The 20,465-nt window shown below is 41.6% G+C and overlaps 1 protein-coding gene across 6 annotated transcripts in view; it reads right to left on the bottom strand.

Moving 5' to 3' along the window:
- FAM184A (family with sequence similarity 184 member A) overlaps nt 1-20,465 on the bottom strand; it is a 211,234-nt gene that overhangs the window by 52,953 nt on the left and 137,816 nt on the right. For all 6 annotated transcript variants that reach the window (XR_007773883.1, XR_007773884.1, XM_050949491.1 and 3 more), the window contains exon 10: nt 394-606. Coding sequence is in view for 4 of the 6 variants with exons in the window: in XM_050949491.1 (XP_050805448.1) it covers nt 394-606 (213 nt within the window). In the remaining 2 variants the exon portion in view is untranslated. The remainder of the gene's footprint in view (nt 1-393; nt 607-20,465) is intronic.

Genomic DNA, 20,465 nt, shown 5'->3' with positions numbered 1-20,465 from the left:
AAGAACAAAGAAAGTTATTACATATAATAACATGAATTATAGTGTAGTAGGAACTTTTAAAAAAACACCTCAGAATCAGATTATTGGACAAAAATATGTAGGTGGTATTGATAATGATTAAATATACTAACATGATGCCAGAAGACAGAGCAGGGTGCTAAATTTCTACTAGGTAATGGCTATATTATAAAGGATGTTATTCAATTTGCCTGCATAATATTCTACTGTAGTAACCATATTACTAATGTAAGTTACATCTCCTGAAAAGAGAAATAAGAAATAATGCAAAGAATTTTCTTTACTAATTCTCTCAGTGTTTTGTATATTGGTATGTTTAATCATGTTTCTGTGGTGTACCCTATACACTTGTCTGAAATATCCAGATGAACATGCCTTTTGTTCTTGTTCTTTTGTCTGTTCCATGTTCTGGAATGCAAGTATATGTGCTTCCTTCAGGGATTCATGCCTTTGCTGATGCTCTTCTTCCAGTTCCTCGAGCTCCTGGGTAAGTCTTTGTCGCTCCTGACTAAACTGTGCCTGTAGCTGTTGCAAGGAGCTCTGAGACTGGGAAAGCTGCATCTCCAGATTCTGTTTCAGCAAGGAGATCTAATCCACAGAATAGCAAACATCAGTAAATCATAAATACAAATGTCAAATCAGGAAAAAAGCTTTCAAAAGAAGTACATATTTCATATGAACTTTAGATATGAAATTTCTAGAACATACATCTGAACAACATCACATTTTTTAATATTAAATTCAGATAACATATCTACTGATTATAACCAAATATCATGGCACTATCCAGAACATAAAACACAAGACAGAAGCAGTAACTTATAACTAGTGAATTGTGTTATATAGTTTAACTCAGAAGTACAAGAATTAGAGTAAGGAGATTTTGTGAGGGCTCTCACTTCAAAATACATCCTTAAAACATCACTAATTATAAGGTATTTGATGTTTCATAAATGAATTAAGTGTTACCAAAATGCTCTTCCAAATCTTTAATAAAGAAAAAATTAAAATGACACTATCAAGGTCTGAGGTCCAATGCTGGATATATTAAAATTAGTAAATTCTATGGAGAAGTTCATTAAGGTTATGTAGGGAAAATCCTGACTGGCAAAAGAAATGGATTAGAAGACCTAGAAATGTAAATCTTTTCCATCTCTAATTTCTATGGTCCTAAATTATAGGCAATTGTCTGTTTTTAAAAATGTAGCACTCTACTGCAACTAAGTTAAAATATCTCACTACTTTTGTTAGATCTATAAAATTAGAATATTTTGTGGTTCTTCTGCTGCCTCTTAATTATTTACACCACAGCAAGTAAACTAACAAATGTATATTTTTTTCCGGAAACTTGTTGACATGAACAATGATGTTAGTGAACAGACAGACATATCTGAGTATAATATGATTTCCTTTAGTCCATGAGGGAGCTCCATGATCCTTTATCTCAACTGTAAATTTATACCCCAATTTTAATGTCCAGTGGCTTAGCTATCATCCTTCCAGACAAAGAAGACTGGACTGACGGGATTCCATTTGGATCCAAATAAAACAACTCCTTAATTGGACAGAAGGGTTGCTGACAAAGCACCCTCAGCACCTGCCATCTTGGGGAATAAAAATAAACTGAAAGTTTGTTACAAAAATGAATTTTGCTCCATTGATCACGCAGAAGGAAAAAATACAACTGCCAAATGGCAAAGTATTTAAATCATTATAGAAAAAAAATATTTCTAAGCCTCAGAGGGCATCACAAAAAACTGATGAAAAAACCGATAGTGTCATTTAATTGTGCACATGCCAAAATTAATTATGAAATAAATGATAAAGTCATAGGAATATATCAATGTACTCTGTGCTATTCTGCAATGAATTAAAGCTCACAACATAAAATAAAATTAAGAGTAGCATGCAAAGGATAACTGTGTGAAATTTGCAACATTTATATTATTGCTGAAATTATTCTATCACAAGTACAAAGCTACAGCAGATTTGTAAGGGAAAAAGCTACATGTAAAGTAGAATTAGCACTTAAATAAAACAAGCAAATTAAGTTTGAGTGAAATGACCATGACTGGTTGCCTTTAAAACTCGTTGAGTATATATATACACATACAAACACACACTATCCTGCAACTATGCTTTGACAGTAATATTTTACTTCAAATGCCTTTTAAAGGAGATTTAGCTATAGCTGAAAGATCATACTAAATTTCATAATCTAAACTATGCATGAAAAACTGTGTACACTAACATTAATTTTTTACTTTACTTCCTGTATGAAGTAAATGAGTTAGCAGAATTTCTTAATGTCAGAACATATAGATAGCATGAAAAATATGTTTTAAACAGTGTAAATCAGCAAAGCAATGCAAAATGAATCATTTTCATTTACTTTACCATAATTTTAAGAAGCAAGGTATTATATGTGCAGTGCAAAGTAGTAGGTAACATATACATTACTTGTTCCATTCTGACTTCTAAGTATGTATCAGCATTTTTTAAGCTTTCTTTTCTCTAGCTCTTGCTCTGCTATCTTCTTTTAATTTAAAACAAGATTTTAAAAAATAGAAATCTAAATTTAGACACCTAAATTACCTGATTTTCAAGTTCTGAGAAACCTAACAGCTCCTATTAGCCTAAATATAAAATTTACACTTAGAAACCTTTGTTAAAAGAACGTTAAGGCTGAACGAATTAAAAGTTAGGGAATATCTGAATTAAGGTTGCCTGTACAACCTTAATTCGCGCCCCCCCGTGACTATGCATTATGATACAGTCTTTAAATTACATCATCACATACTATTTTTTCCATAGATCCTGGCCTCCTTCTGTGAACAGAATGGACAGTGCTCATTGAATAAGCAGCTATTCAATATTTTGTTTCACCCTCATTGTTCAATGTGCAATCTCATGCCTTAGTCATTACACACTATTCAAACCCTGAATAACATTTTTTTAATTTCCCCGTGGTCTTTTCAATGGCACACATTGCTACAGTACCTCACTGCTTCACACATATTTATGAATTTATTTTCTCAACACTCCTGGGAGGCAAGGTGATATTACTATCCCCATTTTATGGATGAGGAACTGAGGAACAGAGAGATTAAGGTAAAAAGTGTCCACTAGTTTTGGATGCCCAATCTGGGATTCCTAGGATCAGATTTTTCAGAATACTTAGCATTATATAGAGGGCGCTGAGAAAACTGCAGATTTGGAAAAAAAAATCATGGCAGTGTCATGGGTTAAGCAGTGATTTTCTTAGGATACACACATAATGCAGTCTGTGAAAGAACACTCTTGCATTCCTTTGCATAAAGCCAGATGCCAAGTTCCCACAAAAACTGTTGCAATTTTTCCAACAGCAGGAAACCGCTGTGCACAGACGCCCACTTCCACCTCCTCACTGCTGGAAAATTACATCAGTTCAGGGGGCACTCAGTGGCCAGTTTTACACAAGACACAGTAGACGGCACGCCAATGCCACTTAGAACACATGCTTCTGCCTCTCTCCTGAGGTTGCAGCTGCTTCTGTTCCAAGGTGTGGTGCCGGCTATTGTGCTTCTCAGAAAACTGGCTGCTGGTCTTTCCAGAACTGCAGCAATTTTTCCAGCAGCAGAAAGGCAGAAGTGAGCATCATGTGCTCTTATGTTGCACTCTGTGAAGTTCATAGACATACTCACCAACAAACTGTTGTACCTCCCAGCCCCTCATACCCACCTCCCTCCTCCACTTATCCCACCACCTCAGTCCCTGGTTCCAACTCCGGTCCCTCAAACCTCCTTCCCACCCATAGGCTCTCAACTTAGCCCCTCCCCTTCAGCTGCTTCCCCTCCACCTGTCTCATCTTCCCAGCCCCCTGCCCCTTTTACTTGCATCCAGGTATCCCCCTCTGCCCAGTATCTGTTCCACGAGGTCGCAGAGGGGGTAGTTGGGTCCAGCAGGTGGGTCAGCTGGAGCTCAGCTGCTCTCTGAGGTAGTGGGCAGGTGAACATGGGTCAGACCAGTGTGCGGGGAGTTGACAAGAAGCTGCTGCTCCCTCGTTGTTTTACTGGGCTCTTTGGAAACCATCTCCAAGCCACACTTCCACTTGCATCTTCTGGGCTTATTAATATGCAGCAAAGGATGGTGCCTCGGGCAGCAGGTGTAGCCAATGGGACAGCAGTCCTGAGGGACAATGCATGCCCATTGGCTACCCTGCTGTTGGAGCAGCAGTTTGGAGGCCCAAAAGATGCAACAAACATAAGAATGGCACACACAGATGCCCACTTCAGCATCCCTCTTGTGGGAAAAATTGCAGGGCTGGGCTAATTCCACAATTTCACCTCAGTGTCTGAAAACACAATTTCTAAGGGTCCTTATTATATAGCGCTTTATATGTTCAAAGTATAGTTCCCATTGACTTCAGTTGCAGTTGTGAGTACTCTACCCTAAAGTCTTAAGTTGGGCACTCAGAAAAGAAGGCACACACAATTAGTGGTCACCTGTGAAAATAAAATGATTACTCACCCTGCACAATTATTGTGTTCCCCTAGGTTTGCTGGCACCCCCTGTGCCTTTGACTGGAGACTTCTCACAGCAGCATCCATTCGGCTCGCACATGTGTGTTAGTCAGTCTCATACTCTCTGGCATTGCTACATAGCACTGTGGGGGCAAACTGCCCTCAGTTCCTTCTCTACGGTGAAATTTCAAAGCAGAGGACTCTGAAGGGTAGGACACACATCTCAAAGAACCACAGTTACCGCATAGATTTAAGTAACCATTTCTTCTTCTTCTTCTTCTTCTTCGAGTAGGGTCCCTACTGATGCTCCACTCTAGGTGACTACCAAGCAGTTTCCTCTAAGGCGGAGGGGGCTTCAGAGTTAAGTCCAGTACAGAGAAAAGTACGGCCAAGCTGAATACAGTATCAGAAGCAGAATCATGAGTTATAGCATAGTGTTTGGTGAATGTATGTATGGAAGCACATGCAGCGGCTTTACAGATTTCAATATTGGACATGTTCTTGAGGAAGGCCCTAAAAGTGGCAACTGTCCTTGTAGAATGAGTGCACATATTCAAAGGTGGTTGAGTATTGTGAGACTCATAACCAGAGTTAATATAGCCTGATATCCACTTGGAAAGTCTCTGGTTAGAGATTGCAGCCTTTTTGACCTATTTGCTAGTGAGATGAATAACTTGTGAGTCTTCCTGAAGGGTTTTGTCCTATCTAGATAGAGAGCCAGGGCTCTCCTGACATCAAGGGTGTATAGCAGTGCCTCTTCATGATCTAGATACAATTTGAGATGGAAGACAGGCAAGGTGAATGGGCTGATTGATATGAAATTCAGAAGAAACTTTAGATAAGACTTTGTGGTGCAGCCTCATCATGACCTTGTCCTTAAAAAACACTGTTAAGTGAGGGTATTGCCATCGGGGCACCTATTTCTCCAACCATCAGGCCAGCGTGATGGCTGTAGGCATACCATCTTCACTGACAAATAGAGCAATGAGCGGGTAGCCAGTGGTTCAAGGATGGTCTTATGAGGCATTTAAGGACCACATCGAGGTCCCATACTGGAGTAGGGAATTGGACTGGTGGACAGAGATTTATAAGCCCTCTGAGGCATCTCACTGTGGTGGGGTGGGCAAATATGGAATAGCCCTCTATTGCAGGGTGACAAGCCATGATGGCTGCCAGGTGGACTCTGATGGAGCTCATTCATAGTCCCGAGGTTTTCAAGGTTAGGGTGTAATCAGCCCATTTGGAAGTGATGCAGTCATCCAAGAGACCTGCCTGTGGTCAAACCAACTGGCAAACCGTGTCCATTTTTGAGAATACATGGAGCAAGTAGATTATTTCCTGGTATGTAAAAGAACTCTTTTTACATGCTCTGGGCAGGCTGTCTCTAATCCCATGAGCCATCAACCAGCCATGCTTTGAGACAAAGGACAGCAAGATTGGGATAAAGAATCTTCCCGCCTTCCTGGGAGATATGAGGAGCAGCATGGAGAGTGATTGCAGAGCAAATGGCCAGCCATACCAGGTAAGGAAAAAACATGTTTGCCTGGGCCAGGTTAGAACTATTAGGATGACTCTAGCTTTGTCTTTCTTTATTTTGAGAATAACTTTGGCTACTAGGGGAGTTGGCAGGAATGCATAAAGGAAAGTTGATGACAACTGAAGGCGAAAAGCATCCCTGCAGGGATTGGTGACCCAGTCTGTTCCTTGAGCAGAAGTAGGTGCATTTCTTGTTTAACTATGTGGCAAACAAATATATCTTAGGCATGCTCCATTGATGAAATATGTGGTGTAATACACCGGGTCTATTTCCCACTTGTGGTCTTGGAAGAAGTGCCTGCTGATCACAACTGCAGTCATGTTCTGAACTCCTTTGTGATGATGATCCGGTTGCATATGCCCCAATTCCAAAGAAGGAAGGGGATCTTACTCTTCGACAATTAATATAAAACATGCATGATATATTGTCTGTCATGATCTTTATGTTGATCTTTCCATGATTAAGAGCAGGAACCGGAGACAGGAATATCTGACTGCTCTGAGTTCCAGGAGGCTGATGTGTAACATCGCCTCTTGCGGCAGCCACTTGCCTTGGGTTGTGTGTGACGTAGTCAGTAGCCCAGCCCTTGCTATCAGGGCAGTATGGCCTAGTGGCCAGGGTCAATAGCTCGGCCCTTGCTATTTGAGCAGTGCGGTCTAGCAGCCAGAGTCAGCAATATGACCCTTAGTATCAGGGCAGTGCAGCCTAGCGACCAGAGTCAGTAGTGCTGTGATCTGGACCACCACACCTCAGGATGGGAGGTGGCCAGGATATGGGGATCCAGTCCCACCCTCTCCCCTGGGTCCCAAGACAGAGCCCTGTTGGTGGCAGGGTTGCCCACCATCAGCATGGCGGGGATCAAATTTGGAATCATTGTCACTTCTGCAGGTAAGTGTGATCAGTCATCTACATCCTACAAAGCGGTAACACCACTTTCACCTCCTCAAATCATTCACTCTTCAAGTGTTGGAACCATGAAAAAGCCAAGCCTGGAGCTGGAGGATCTGTAGGTTGGGGTGAAGGATCCATCTGTCATTTTGGGAGAGCAGGTGAGAAATAGGTTAAAGAGGAATTGGAGGACATACTGTCAGCTGTGCAAGAGATGGGTACCGTACTTGCCTCGGCCAGTAGTGGGTAAATCAGTATTACTTTCGCTTTCTCTTGCTGTATCCCTAAGCGGGATAGAGGAAGGCGTATAGCAGCTCCCTGCTGTTTGGAAAGTTGAGAGCATTCCCAAAGACTGTTTCCCCAGTCCGGCTCTGTAGCAGTAGCAGAGACATTTCTTGTTCCGGAAATAGCAAACAGGTCTATTGTTGGAGTTCTCCATAGGCTGAATGTGCTGTGAAGCACTGCTGGATTCATCTCCCATTCGTGGTCATATGAAAAATTCCAACTGAGTCTGTCTGCTGTCACATTTTGTACCCCTTGCAGGTAAACAGCTGAAATGAACACATTGTGGTGGATGCATCAATTCCAAAGTTTCAGGAGGGAGGGAGATTTTGTGTCCCCTTGGCGATTTATGTAAAACATGCATGCTACATTGTCTGTCATGAATATCTTTGATGAGTGGGAGAAAGTATGCGAAGGCATTTCTGACAGCTCTTCGTTCTAAAAGATTGATATAGAGAACCGATTCCATGGGAGACCACGTGCCTTGCGGTCGTTTAGATGGGTTCTCCATCCTATTAAAAAGGTGTCTGTTGTTCGAATCAGTGTTGATGGGGGTTGCGTGAACGGGATGCCTGCATGGATGCTGGATGGTTCTTTCCATCAGTTCAGGAAGTGTCTGAGATGAGCCATATCTAAATTAAAAATCAGGCATATGGGGTCACAAAGGTAAATGCTGTCATGCCGGAGAAGCAGGATGCAATTCCTGGTCAGTGTTTGTGGGCTAGCCTGATCTGCCTATGAGACTTGTCAGGGTGTTGAATCTGAAGCTGGAGGAATGCTCTCACTCGCACTGCATTGAGTTTGGCCCCAATAAACTTCAGATGTTGTATGAGACTCAAGGTCGATTTCTGGGTATTGAGCTGTAGACTCAGTTGCGCAAATATATGCTGTAAACGGTTGCCACTTCAGTGGAGGCTTATGGAAAGGGTCCTCTATAGGAGTGAGGGGGAAAACCCTGAACTGACACGTCAGACACCAAGGCAAGGTCTTCATCAGAATCTTCTTCCTGAAGCTCACTAAGGAATGGTGGAGCGCCTGGAGAGATTTGAAGTGAAACCCTCTGTACTGAGCAAAGTTCAGGCATTCTCGGTACTGACAGTACATAAGAGCCAAGAAGTGGAGAATTAGGAGTCCCAGATACAATCAGGTCCTGGGGAAGTCAGAACCTGCAGTACTGCAAGTGTTATTGGTACCAGGCCTGTAGTCTGTGCTGAGGTGGTTGTGGTCGAGGACACTGACGGTACCATAGGTTACAGGTGCTCCAAGGGAAGCACAGTCGTTGATGATACATAAGGTCTCATGAGCTCTGAGAGAAGTGTGGTTGGAACCTGAGTGGGCTTTTGTGGTACAGAGGAAGAAGATCAGCTCTTCTTGCCACTTTGGTCCAATAACTGTACCAATGGTCTCCCTGGGCCTGTGGCCATCTTGCAGCCTAGCCATGCCCTGGGTAGCCCAGGAATCAGCAGCCTGAAGGGCACCTGACTGAAGAGCTGGTAGTGCCAGGGTGGCTGAAAATACCGATGACCTCAGCTTTTTAGAAGTACATTCTCTACTTGGTGAGCCAGGGTAATATTCCTTTGAAGGCTTATGAGAGGACTCCTGCATCTTTCTCTTGGAGGCCCTGGAGATGTGGGGCTCCACTGTTGTAGAGGCAGCCGATTTACAGGGAGGTCCCTTGGCCTGGATTACAAGCTGGATGTAGAGAGCTCTCCATCATGAGGAGATAAAGCTTTATTTGTGTTTTTGCTGGCTCTTGATTTCAGTGCCAGACAAAAGTTGCACTTCTGTGATTTTCTGAGGCAATGGAGCAATGGGAATGCCCATCGCTGACCAGCATCACCTCCCAACATGACAGATGTTTGAAGCCAGGAGAACCAGACATAACCTCCCAGTAAGAACTAATAACTAACCAGTACCTATCCAAATATAATAAAAATTATTCTCTCTTGTAAAGAAAAGCTATATTAGTACTATTCACTAACTATGGGACTAAAACTAACACTAGGACTAATTGTTAATAAAAAGAGAGAATACAGTTGAAGAAATCTGAATGGGATAACTGCCAGAGCTCCACCCCAGGCTGAGGCAGTTAAGAAGGAACTTAGCGTGGTTTGCCCACGCAGTGCTGTGCAATGGCATGGGGCATAAGACTGACTAACATGCATGTGATGGCTGAATGGAAACTGCTATGAGAAATCTCTGATCAAAGGCACAGGGGGTGCTAGCGCACCTACAGTGGAGCACCTCTAGGGATACTACTCGGAGAGGAAGTTTGGTTTAAGTGACATTTCAAGCATCACATAGGAATTCAGTGGCAGATGTAGGTGAAGAAACAATTCTTCAAAGCAGCATTCAGCAGCCTTAACCATGAGACCATTCTCTCTCTTCCTGCAATTCTACCCCTCATTCACTACTCAGCTTATGCAACAAGTGAGGCAGGGATCCTACTGACAACAGCCTCATTCACTACACAACCCTAACTCATCTTCAGAGCATGGTTCATCCTGTGCATGGAATGAGGCAGGCAGGAGTTCTGTGGAAGTAGTATGTGATCATGTAATTAAAGACTATATCACAATGTATGCACACAAGATGGCCAAATAAAGGTTGCACAGGCAGCCTTAATAGGCATTTCCTAACTTTTGAATGCTTGACTTCTAACTCTTCTAACATAGGTTTTTAGATGCAATTCCCTAGATTTTGAGGGAGAGGAAAAGCAAACTGGAAAAAACAAATTCCATCATGTGGAACCAAACTGACCTGTACACAGGTCATCAGTAGGATTGAAATCTTTAGATCCACAGCACAGATGTCTATCACTTCAGTTACAGAATAACTGGCAGCAGTAGTAAGCTGTTATTCTTTATTTTGATAAAGCACAAGGGAGTGATCAAACACAGATTTTGCCCGTTGGTTTCACAGATATTTGCTGACATTAGAGGAATGCCGCAACTTGGGAATTCTGGGTTAAATTTGAGGTTCTAGAGGGCAGCGTGCGTCAGTGGTTATAAACCTTTCTGCCCCATCCCCACTCTGCTCCTAAACCTCCTCTGCCACCTCTCTCGTTCCCTTTCCCTTGTTGCTATCCACCCCAACTATTGTCTCATTCCCTTCCCACTCTAATCCTATGCACCCCACCTTGGCTCCTGTCGCCTCCCCCTCTGCTCCTATCTTTTCCAACACTGGATATTGCTCCTCTTTCTGCTCTTATCCACCACCTTGGCACCTGTCACTCCTCCGCATTGTTTCTAACCACTCTACCCCTCCCTCCCATTCATGCTGTCCTCCTCATATATTTACAACATCCCTGCACTGCTGCCTGCATACGGATGGGCCCCCTTGTTAAATTTCAAGTCCCTACTCCAAAGCATGGAAGCACTAGAGCTTCCCAATGAATAGGGTGCAGTATTTTTTTTTTTTTTTTTTTTTTTTTTACCATGGACAAAACAATACATGTTCCCCTAATCTCATTCTTGGAAATGGCTGACTCATTTTAGCTGAAACTTAAAAATAAAAAAAAAAAAATTAACCTGAGGCAGACATCTGGTATCAAAAATTTCAGCCTACTCAGTTAAAGTTTGGCAAAATGATAAACAGCTGAAAACAGGATTTTATATTATGGAAAGTATTAGGCAACCTTAATTATAGGCTTAGCTACCAGCTCTGCCTATAATATTCTACTTATTTTCAGGTTCTAGGATGTCCATGCACTTCTGAAGTCTGCAAACTCCTTCCCTGAGTAACTTCCTATCTTGTAGTACATTGGTGATGTTATATACTGTGATGCCAACCTATGGAGTTCAGTTAAGTGTACACTTTCTACAAAATACATGATTCTGAAAAGCTTTGAAACGTATTTACCTCTGGTGAAATATAATAGTATTATCTGTTATACAAAACACCACATTTTTGCAAAACATATGGATTTAACTGTAGGTGTTATTATTAAAGGACTGCTCAATCAGTCACTATCAAAACCTGTTCACATATGTATCAACATTATAGATGTAAATTATCGTAATTTACAATACCACCCTCTGGTGACAGCAATTGTTCCACTGCTGTGAATTAGTCTGATAATTCTGAAATATCCGTTCTTTTCTTCTTTCTACATAACAACAAACAATTCACATATGGGAAACTAATAAAAATATAGGTTTTCTATACAATATATGTGAAGTTTTCTTATTTTGTTTGAATTGCCTCAAATATCAAAAGAAACAATAGTATATTTCAATAAAGGGGTTTTAAGCATACATATATACATTTTATACATATTTTGAATGATTCACCATGTATTTATATATGCTAAAAGCACATTTATGAAAGTAAGAGTCTCTCTTTCCATATTTTTACAGTAACAGAATCTTCTAGCTTCCAGTTTGCTTTCTCCCTACACAGAGGATGCTAGACAAGACACAGATAACTCCTTGAACACAAAGATATACACAGTACTTGGATCTTACAATCTTGTCAACTTGGCCTTTCAAGAGATTAAAAAGTTGACAGACATAAATAGTAGAAGAAAATTTAGTAATCAAACTGCAATTAAGATTTGTATTACAAACAGCAAACTATAATATAGCATCATTAATTTCATGCTTTGTAAAAAGCTTCACAATGTGCAAATATATTGCCTGCAAGATTGCTTTAACATAATAAAAAATGCTGCAGATATTATGTAGCGTTTTGATGTCAGATGATATGTGCACTTATACAGATGAATGGATGCAGCAAGGAAGCTTTTATTAACCAGATGCATACATAGCCTCGCCTCTAATATCATCATGTATTTTACTTAAGAGTTTAAAGCTTTAAAGCAACATTATAAAGTATGCAAGTTTAGAAGTGCAAGCATGCCCTTGTGTACAAGTTGTAAGTGTAGCTCACTTACATTGCTGATAGATTTATGCAAAGCTTCACCGAGACAGTGCCGCTATGAAGAAAAGATCACAGGAATAAAGGGAAACATTCAGAAATCAACTAAGTAAAAGAAAAAGGGATAAAGAAGGGAGAGTAAAACACAGAACATTCATTATAATTTGACCAGGGAAAAATAAGTTGAAAACTGTTTGGAAAAAAAATTAGACAGACAAAAAATTTTGCAATGACTTACTGCAAAATCACAGAACACAAGGTAGCATACTCATGAGGTGAAAAACTGTTTCATTTCCTATCTCATATTTCAAATATCCAGGATATCAGTATTCCTTTCAGTGTAATATAATGTTCCTCTCTTATGTAACTGAACAATTTTTGCATTTACCAAACTGATGCATTTATCTGCTCTCAGCTTTAGCTAATGTACTTTAGAAAAGGCTATCAAGTACATACTGACTTTTTGCATTTATCATCAGCCAGAATTACACTTTGAACATTGCAGTCAGTTTCAACTGTAGGCATTTTTTTAGTTAGTAGCCTTATAATAGCAAGAGGAAATTTCACGGTCTTGTCTGTTTTAATACTGAGAACACATTTAGTCTTGAATAAAGTCATATTTCTATTAAAGCACAGTGGAATTTTTTGTTTTCTGAAATTTAAGGATTAAGAATCCTTACAAAAGAGACTGGTTTTCATGTAATAGTCCAGGGCAAAATTACTGTACCACCACCTTACATCAATTACTAATGAAAAACTGCAGATATATGTAAACATATACTGGTGTGTAGATGCATTGTATCAATATTACTTGATCATATACATCAGGTAATATATGTGCTGAAAATGAATAGAGGGTATCTTTACAACTGGAACTAGAGTCTGATTTAGCCTTCAATCCAAAGTAATAGATTATCCCCCCTTTGTCACTTATGTCATTCAAATAGATGGATTTCTCAATGACAACAGATTTTTTGGACCACTTTGACTGCCTTCATGTCTTCATTACAGAAATCTTGGACCATAATTTGACAGAACATAAAAAAAGAGGAAAAATATCTTTCCACAGCCTAAATCTACAAAAAGGAAAAAGAGAAAGCCCCCTGTTGTTTTATTAAAATTGCAGGAAACAAATTTCTGAACAAACTACTACTTCTAGCAACCGTGAGAGGCAGCATGGTTCAGTGAATAGGGCACCAGACTAGGGCTTAGGTGATCTAGGTTCTATCCTTAGCTCTGCCGTACAATTGTGGGCAAATCACTTCTGCTTTCTGGGCCTCCTCCCCTATCCTTTGGCTGTCTCGTCTGTTTACGACTGTAAACTCCTAGGGGCAAGGACTGTTTCTTATAACGTGTCTGTACAGTCCCTAGTACAGTCAGGCCCTAATTTTGACTGAGGCCTCTAAGCATTATTGTAATATGAATAATTAACAATATATTTCTGATACTTAGCCAGAAGTGATAAACTAGCAATGTCCTAAGAAATGGAAAAGAAATTCCAGGTAAAATTTCTTATTTGGCCTACAATCATGCTGGGTTCTGTCCCATGACTAAAAGCTTAAGGGGCAGCACGCAAGTACCAGTGAAGACACTGTGGTAAGTTGATCTAAGCTATGTTGACTCCAGCTACATTGCTGGAGTAGCGTAAATTAGGTCAACTTACCCCGGCAGTGAAAAGAAAAGCCTTATGAGTCCTAACAGACATGATGGAGGAGATCGCCGGGCCACTGATTTTTAATAAGTCTTTAAATACTGGGGAAACCCCAAAAGACTGGAAGAGTGCTAATGTAATGCCAGTATTCAAAAGCAGGTAGCCTGATATTTTATTTTATTGGTAAAATAACCGAAGCCCATGTCAATAAAGAATTTAAGGATGGAAATATTATTAATGCCTGTCAATATGGTTTTATAGAAAATAGGTCTCAGCAAACAAACCTGATTTCCTTCTCTGAGGAGATTACAAGCTTGGTTGATAAATATAACTGCATAGATGTAAAAGACTTTTATAAGGCATCTGACTTAGTGATAATCTTTTAATTAGGATGTCATGTGGTACTATGCAGTATCAATAAAGCACTCTTAAATGGATTACAGACAGGGTAGGTGACAGATCTAAATATTAGTTAATGGAGAAAATCATCATTAACTGGGGGGTTCATGTGGGATTCTACAGGGATTGGTTCTTGGCCCATCATTATTCAACATTTTTAGCAATGATCCATAAGTAAATATAAACGCCCTGCTGAGAAAATTAGAGGGTGACACAAATGTTGGTAGAGTGGTGAACAATGACAACAGAGCAGTCATACAGAGCGATCTGCATTGCTTGGTAAGCTGGGCCCATACAAAGTTCATTTTAAAACAGCCAAATGCAAGGTCCTACTGTGACGATTTGGGGGAACTGCCTGCACAAATTATGAATTCTGCATGAGATTATGAACTCCCTATATGTACTTTAACAAGCTGCAAACTCCATTTAGAATGAGCAGTCCTGTGCCTTCTCTGCTGTCCTTTTACCTCCATGTTGTACTGAAATTCCAACAAGCAGCGATACAGGGCTGACAAAAGAGAGTTATTAACTCAGGGATGGTCCTCTAATCATATACAAACATCTTAGAACATAGGCTGGCTCCCACCCTGGAGAACTGGTGAGTTAGGGGGAGATGGTCTGGCAACAAATTCACCTGACAGAGGTACTGGATCATTATAAGACAGTATGAGCTGCTCTACTTGGGGGTCTTCAACCATTTTCACCAGCTCAACCTGTCTTCTGCAGGAGCTGGATGAAGCATGGGGGAACCCTGCCTACCTAAACACACACAGTCCCCAAGGATTCCCAAAGGAAGGGTGAACTAGAGTAAAGTGCACTGGATTCACAGTGTTTGCTGTTTTCTAAATGATCTATACTGGGGTGGGGGGTGGTAAACTTTTTGGCCTGAGGGCCACATTGAGTTCCCAGAATTGTATGGAGGGCTGGTTAGGGGAGGCTGTGCCTCCCAAAATAGCCAGGCGTGGCCCGGCCCCCACCCCGTATCCTAGGCCCCAGTGCTTCTCGCCCCTGGGACTCCTGCCCCATCCAACCCCCCGCTGTTCCATGATGGCCTGCGCCGGGACCCCTGCCCCATCCACCCCTCCCTGCCCCCTGATGGCTCCTGGACCTCCCACCCCTGACTGACCCCGCCACTCCATCCAACCCCTCCTCTCATTTCTGATTGCCCCGCCCGGGGCCCCTGCCCCATCTAACCACTCCTTCTCCCTGACCACCCCCAGAACTCGTGCCCCCTGACTGCCCCATCCAACCCCCCACTCCTTCCTGACTGCCCCCCCGGGACACCTGCCCACATTCAACCCCCCTGTTTCCCACTCTCTGACTGCCCCAACCCCTATCCACTCCCTCCCCCTGACCACCACCCTGAACTCCCCTGCTCCTTGCCCCCTGACCACGCTGCCTGGATCACCGGTGGCTGGTGGTGCTACAGCTGCACCACCCAGAGCACAAGGACAGGCAGCCATGCTGCCCAGCTGGAGCCAGCCACGCCACCGTGAAGCACAGAATACCGGGTCAGGCCACGGCTCTGCAGCTGCGCTGCTGCCCAGAGCATTGCACTGGTGCTGCAGTGAGCTGAGGCTGTGGGGGAGGAGGAACAGCGGGGGGGGGGGGCAGCGTTCCGAGCCAGAAGCTCAGGAGCCGGGCAGGAGGGTCCTGTGGGCCGTAGTTTGCCCACCTCTGATCTATAGTCTCTTGTGCTTTCTCTCAAGTAAAGGGTAACTGTGTTTTAGACTCCTATGCAAAGGATGTCTGCGTGCCTATTTGCTTTCACTATTGTATGCAACTGAAGAGTTAACTTGTGAACCTTGAGAGCTCACAAGGTGGAGTTCTGGGAAGGGTGTGCATAAATTATGGGGGAATCTGAGAGGGAAGGCAGTTGGACCATGAGGTCTAAGATCTCAGAAGGAGGAGTTAGAGTGAGGTCTAGAGACCTCAAGCCATGGGGAGCATCTGGACTCTGTAGACATAAGGCACATGGAGATTCAGGGTTTGGATCCCCTCACAACAGTCTGGTGAGTGTCCAAGAGAGGGGAGCTCTACCATATCTGTGACACAAGGAATGTAGGTCATACGTACTGGAACAAGGAATGTAGCTTGTACCTACAGAATTAGGAGCTATCCTGGAAAGCATTTAGGAGTCATAGTGAACAATCAATTGACAATGAGCTCTCAGCAAGAGACTGTAGTAAAAAAGGCTAATGTGATCCTTGGATGTATAAACAAGGGAGTAATGAGTAGGAGTATGGAGGTGATTTTACTGCCTGTATACAGCTTTCACAAGATCAATACTGAAACACTGCATTCAGTTTTGTCATCCACATTTTAAAAAGGATGTGGAAAAACTGGAGACGGTGAAGAGAAAAGCCATAAAAAGACTTGAGGACTGGAAAAAATGCCTTACAGTGAGAGACTGAAGGAACTCAATCTGTTTAGTTTATCAAAAAGAAGATTAGTAAACGACAGGATTATGGTATATAAGTACCTATATTGGGAGAAAGAAACATTTACTTAAAGGGCTTTTTAACCTACCAGGAAAAGGGATAACAAGAACCAACCACATGGATTCCTTCACCAAATAGTTGAAGAACCAACAATAGGGGATGCCATTTTAGATTTGGTTTTGGTGAGTAGTGAGGACCTCATAGAAGAAATGGTTGTAGGGGACAACCTTGGTTTGAGTGATCATGAGCTAATTCAGTTGAAACTAGATGGAAGAATAAACAAAAATAGATCTGAGACTAGGGTTTTTGATTTCAAAAGGGCTAACTTTAAAAAATTAAGGAAATTAGTTAGGGAAGTGGATTGGACTGAAGAATTTGGGGATCTAAAGGTGGAGGATGCCTGGAATTATTTCAGGTCAAAGTTGCAGAAACTATCAGAAGCCTGTATCCCAAGAAAGGGGAAAAAAATCATAGACAGGAGTTGTAGACCAAGCTGGATGAGCAAGCATCTCAGAGAGGTGATTAAGAGAAAGCAGAAAGCCTACAAGGAATGGAAGATGGGAGGGGTTAGCAAGGAAAGCTACCTTATTGAGGTCAGAACATGTAGGGATAAAGTGAGAAAGGCCAAAAGCCATGTAGAGTTGGACCTTGCAAATGGAATTAAACCCAATAGTAACAGGTTCTATAGCCATATAAATAAGAAGAAAACAAAGAAAGAAGAAGTGGGACTGCTAAACACTGAGAATGGAGTGGAGGTTAAGGATAATCTAGGCATGGCTCAACACCTAAATAAATACTTTGCTTCAGTTTTCAATTAGGCTAATGAAGTGCTATGGGGTAGTGGCAGAGTGGCTAATGACAATGAGGATATGGAGGTATAAATTACCACATCTGAGATGGAAGTCAAACTCCATGAGTTTAAGGGGACTAAACTGGGGAGCCTGGATAATCCCCATCCAAGAATATCAAAAGAACTGGCACATGAAATTGCAAGCCAACTAGCAAGGATTTTTAATGAATCTGTAGATTCAGGATGGGGGTAGGGTGTCATACCCTATGACTGGAGAATTGCTAATACAGTACCTATTTTTAAGAATGGGGGAAAAACGATCCAGGAAACTACAGGTCTATTAGTTTGACTTCAGTTGTATGCAAGGTCTTGGAACATTTTTTGAAAGAGAAAGTAAAGGACATAGAGGTAAACAGTAATTGGGATAAAACACAACATAGTTTGACAAAAGGTAGATTGTGCTAGACCAACCTGCTCTCCTTCTTTGAGAACATAACTGATCATTTAGATAAAGGAAATGCAGACGAGCTAATCTATCTGGATTTCAGTAACGCATTTGATACAGTTTCACATGGGAAATTATTAGTTAAATTGGAGAAGATGGGGATTAATATGAGAATTGAATGGTGGATAAGGAACTGGTTACAGGGAAGACTACAACAGGGCATACTGAATGGTGAACTGTCAGGCTGGAGGGAGGTTACTGATGGAGTTCCTCAGGGATCTGTCTTGGAAATGTTAGGGAACCCCCCCCCCCCAACCCTTTAGGCCTGAGCAAAAGTTATAAAGCAACCACTAAGCTTGCAGGCCTAAGGCCTATTAAGCACAGCTATAAAGCAACAGCTAAGCTTGTTTATCCTGTACAAAGGGCATACATGTGGTCAGGGCCCTAACTAAGAGGAACTAGAATTGGATAAAAGGGAACCAGGAGATCTGTTAAGTTACAACAGCTGAGCCTGCTGTCAGGTCTACAGAAAAGGTGCTAGAACGGTCAAACCGCAGACTTGACTGGCAAAGACAATAACAGGAAAAGCCATAGATGGAAAACAGGGGTTTTGCCATAGATGGAGAATTAATTGGTCAGCTTGCTTGTTATCAACATTATATTCCAAATAAGGCAAATAACATGTGTAACCAGCATGCTATGTTTTGCAATTTTAACCTTTATAAGCATGGTAAAATTTGTAAAAAGCAGAGCACCCTGCCTCTTGCGTGGGGTCTATGCTGTCTGTCCCTGCATATAAGCTTGTATGAAATAAAGGTGCCTCAGGCTGTCTGATCTAAAATCAACCATGTGGTCGATTTTCCACAACAGGAACAATCTTATTTAACATTTTTTTTATCAATATTGGCACAAAAAGTGGGAGTGTGCTAATAAACTTTGCAGATGACACAAAGTTGGGAGGTATAGCCAATATGGAGGACTGGAATATCATGCAAGATAATTCCTTGTAAACTGGAGTAATAGAAATGCAAAGTGCAAAGTGAAAGGTCATGTATTTAGGGATTAATAACAAGAAGTTTTGCTATAAGATGAGGATGTATCAGTTGGAAGCGATAGAGAAGGAGAAAGACCTGGGCATATTGGCTGATCACAAGAGGACTATGAGCCATCAATGTGATGTGGCCATGAAAAAGGTTAACGGAGTCCTAGGATACATCAGCAGAATTATTTCCAGTAGAGACAAGGGAAGTGTTATTACTGTTATACAAGGCACTGGTGAGACCTCAACTGGAATACTGTGTGCAGTTGTGGTCTCCCATGTTTAAGAAAGATGAATTCAAACTGGAACAGTTGCAGAGAAGGGCTACAAGACTGATCCAAGGAATAGAAAACCAAGTTATGAGAGAAGAGTCAAAGAGCTTGGCTTGTTTAGCTTAACTAAAAGAAGGCAGAGGGGAGATATAATTGTTCTCTATAAATACATCAGAGGGATAAATACCAGGGTGGGAGAGGAGTTATTTAAGTTAAGTGCCAATGTGGACACAAGAACAAATGGATATAAATTGACCATCAACAAGTTAGGCTTGAAATTAGGCAAAGGTTTCTAACCATCAGAAGAGTGAAGTTCTGGAACAGCCTTCTAAGGGGAGCAGTGAGGGCAAAAAAGGGAGAGCAGCGGAGGGAAAAAACCTAACTGGCTTCAAGATGGAGGGGATGGTATGATGAGACTGCCTACAATGGCATGTAGCCCATCGGCAAATGCCAGTAGCAAAAATCCCCAACAGCTGGAAATGGGACACTAAATGGGGAAGACTCTGAGTTACTACAGAGAATTCTTTCCTAGGTATCTGCCTGGTAGGTCTTGCCCACATGCTCAGGTCTAACTGATCGTCATATTTGGGGTAGGAAAGAAATTTTCCCCCGGGGTCTGATTGGCACAGACCCTGGGGATTTTTCACCATCCTCTGCAGCGTAGGGCACAGGTCACTTGCAGTTTGAATTAGTGTAAATAGTGAATTCTCTGTAACTTGAAGTCTTTAAACCATGATTTGAAGACTTAAGTATTTCAGCCACGGGGTAGGGGTCTATTTCAGGGGTGGGTGGGTGAGGTTCTGTGGCCTGCAATGTGAAGGAGGTCAGACCAGATGATCACAATGATCCCTTCTGACCTTAGTCTGTGAGCCTACCAAACTGTATCATATGTGGTGTATTTTATCCATTCCTACTATATTTCTTTTAATATTTCTTGTACCTTTTATGTTATGGTGAGGCTAAAAATCTAAATTATAAAAGGTGAATGTCACAACTGTAATGTTGAGCAGCAGAACAGCATAGGACTTCAAGGGAGAATGAAAACAAGCTGGAACAAGCATTACTATCATTTCATTGGCACATCTGTTTGATAAATAGCGAAGGCAGACGAGTCAGTATGAGCTGACTGGTGTATATGAAAAGCATAAATACCCACCACAACAAAATGGGAGAAATTAAAGGAGTATCTTACCCATAAATTTAAGTTCTTCCCAAACTATAGGTTTGTGCAATACAAAAACAGAAAGTAGAGAGCATTTTCCTGTTTCCTCAGTTGAACAAACCTTTCCAGTAGTAAAATAAGAAAGAAAAATAGTGAGAACT

This window comes from Gopherus flavomarginatus, chromosome 4 (genome assembly GCF_025201925.1).
Source record: "Gopherus flavomarginatus isolate rGopFla2 chromosome 4, rGopFla2.mat.asm, whole genome shotgun sequence".
NCBI lineage: Eukaryota > Metazoa > Chordata > Testudines > Testudinidae > Gopherus > Gopherus flavomarginatus.
Note: the sequence above shows the minus strand (reverse complement) of the source record. Positions and strands in the feature narration are given on the sequence as shown.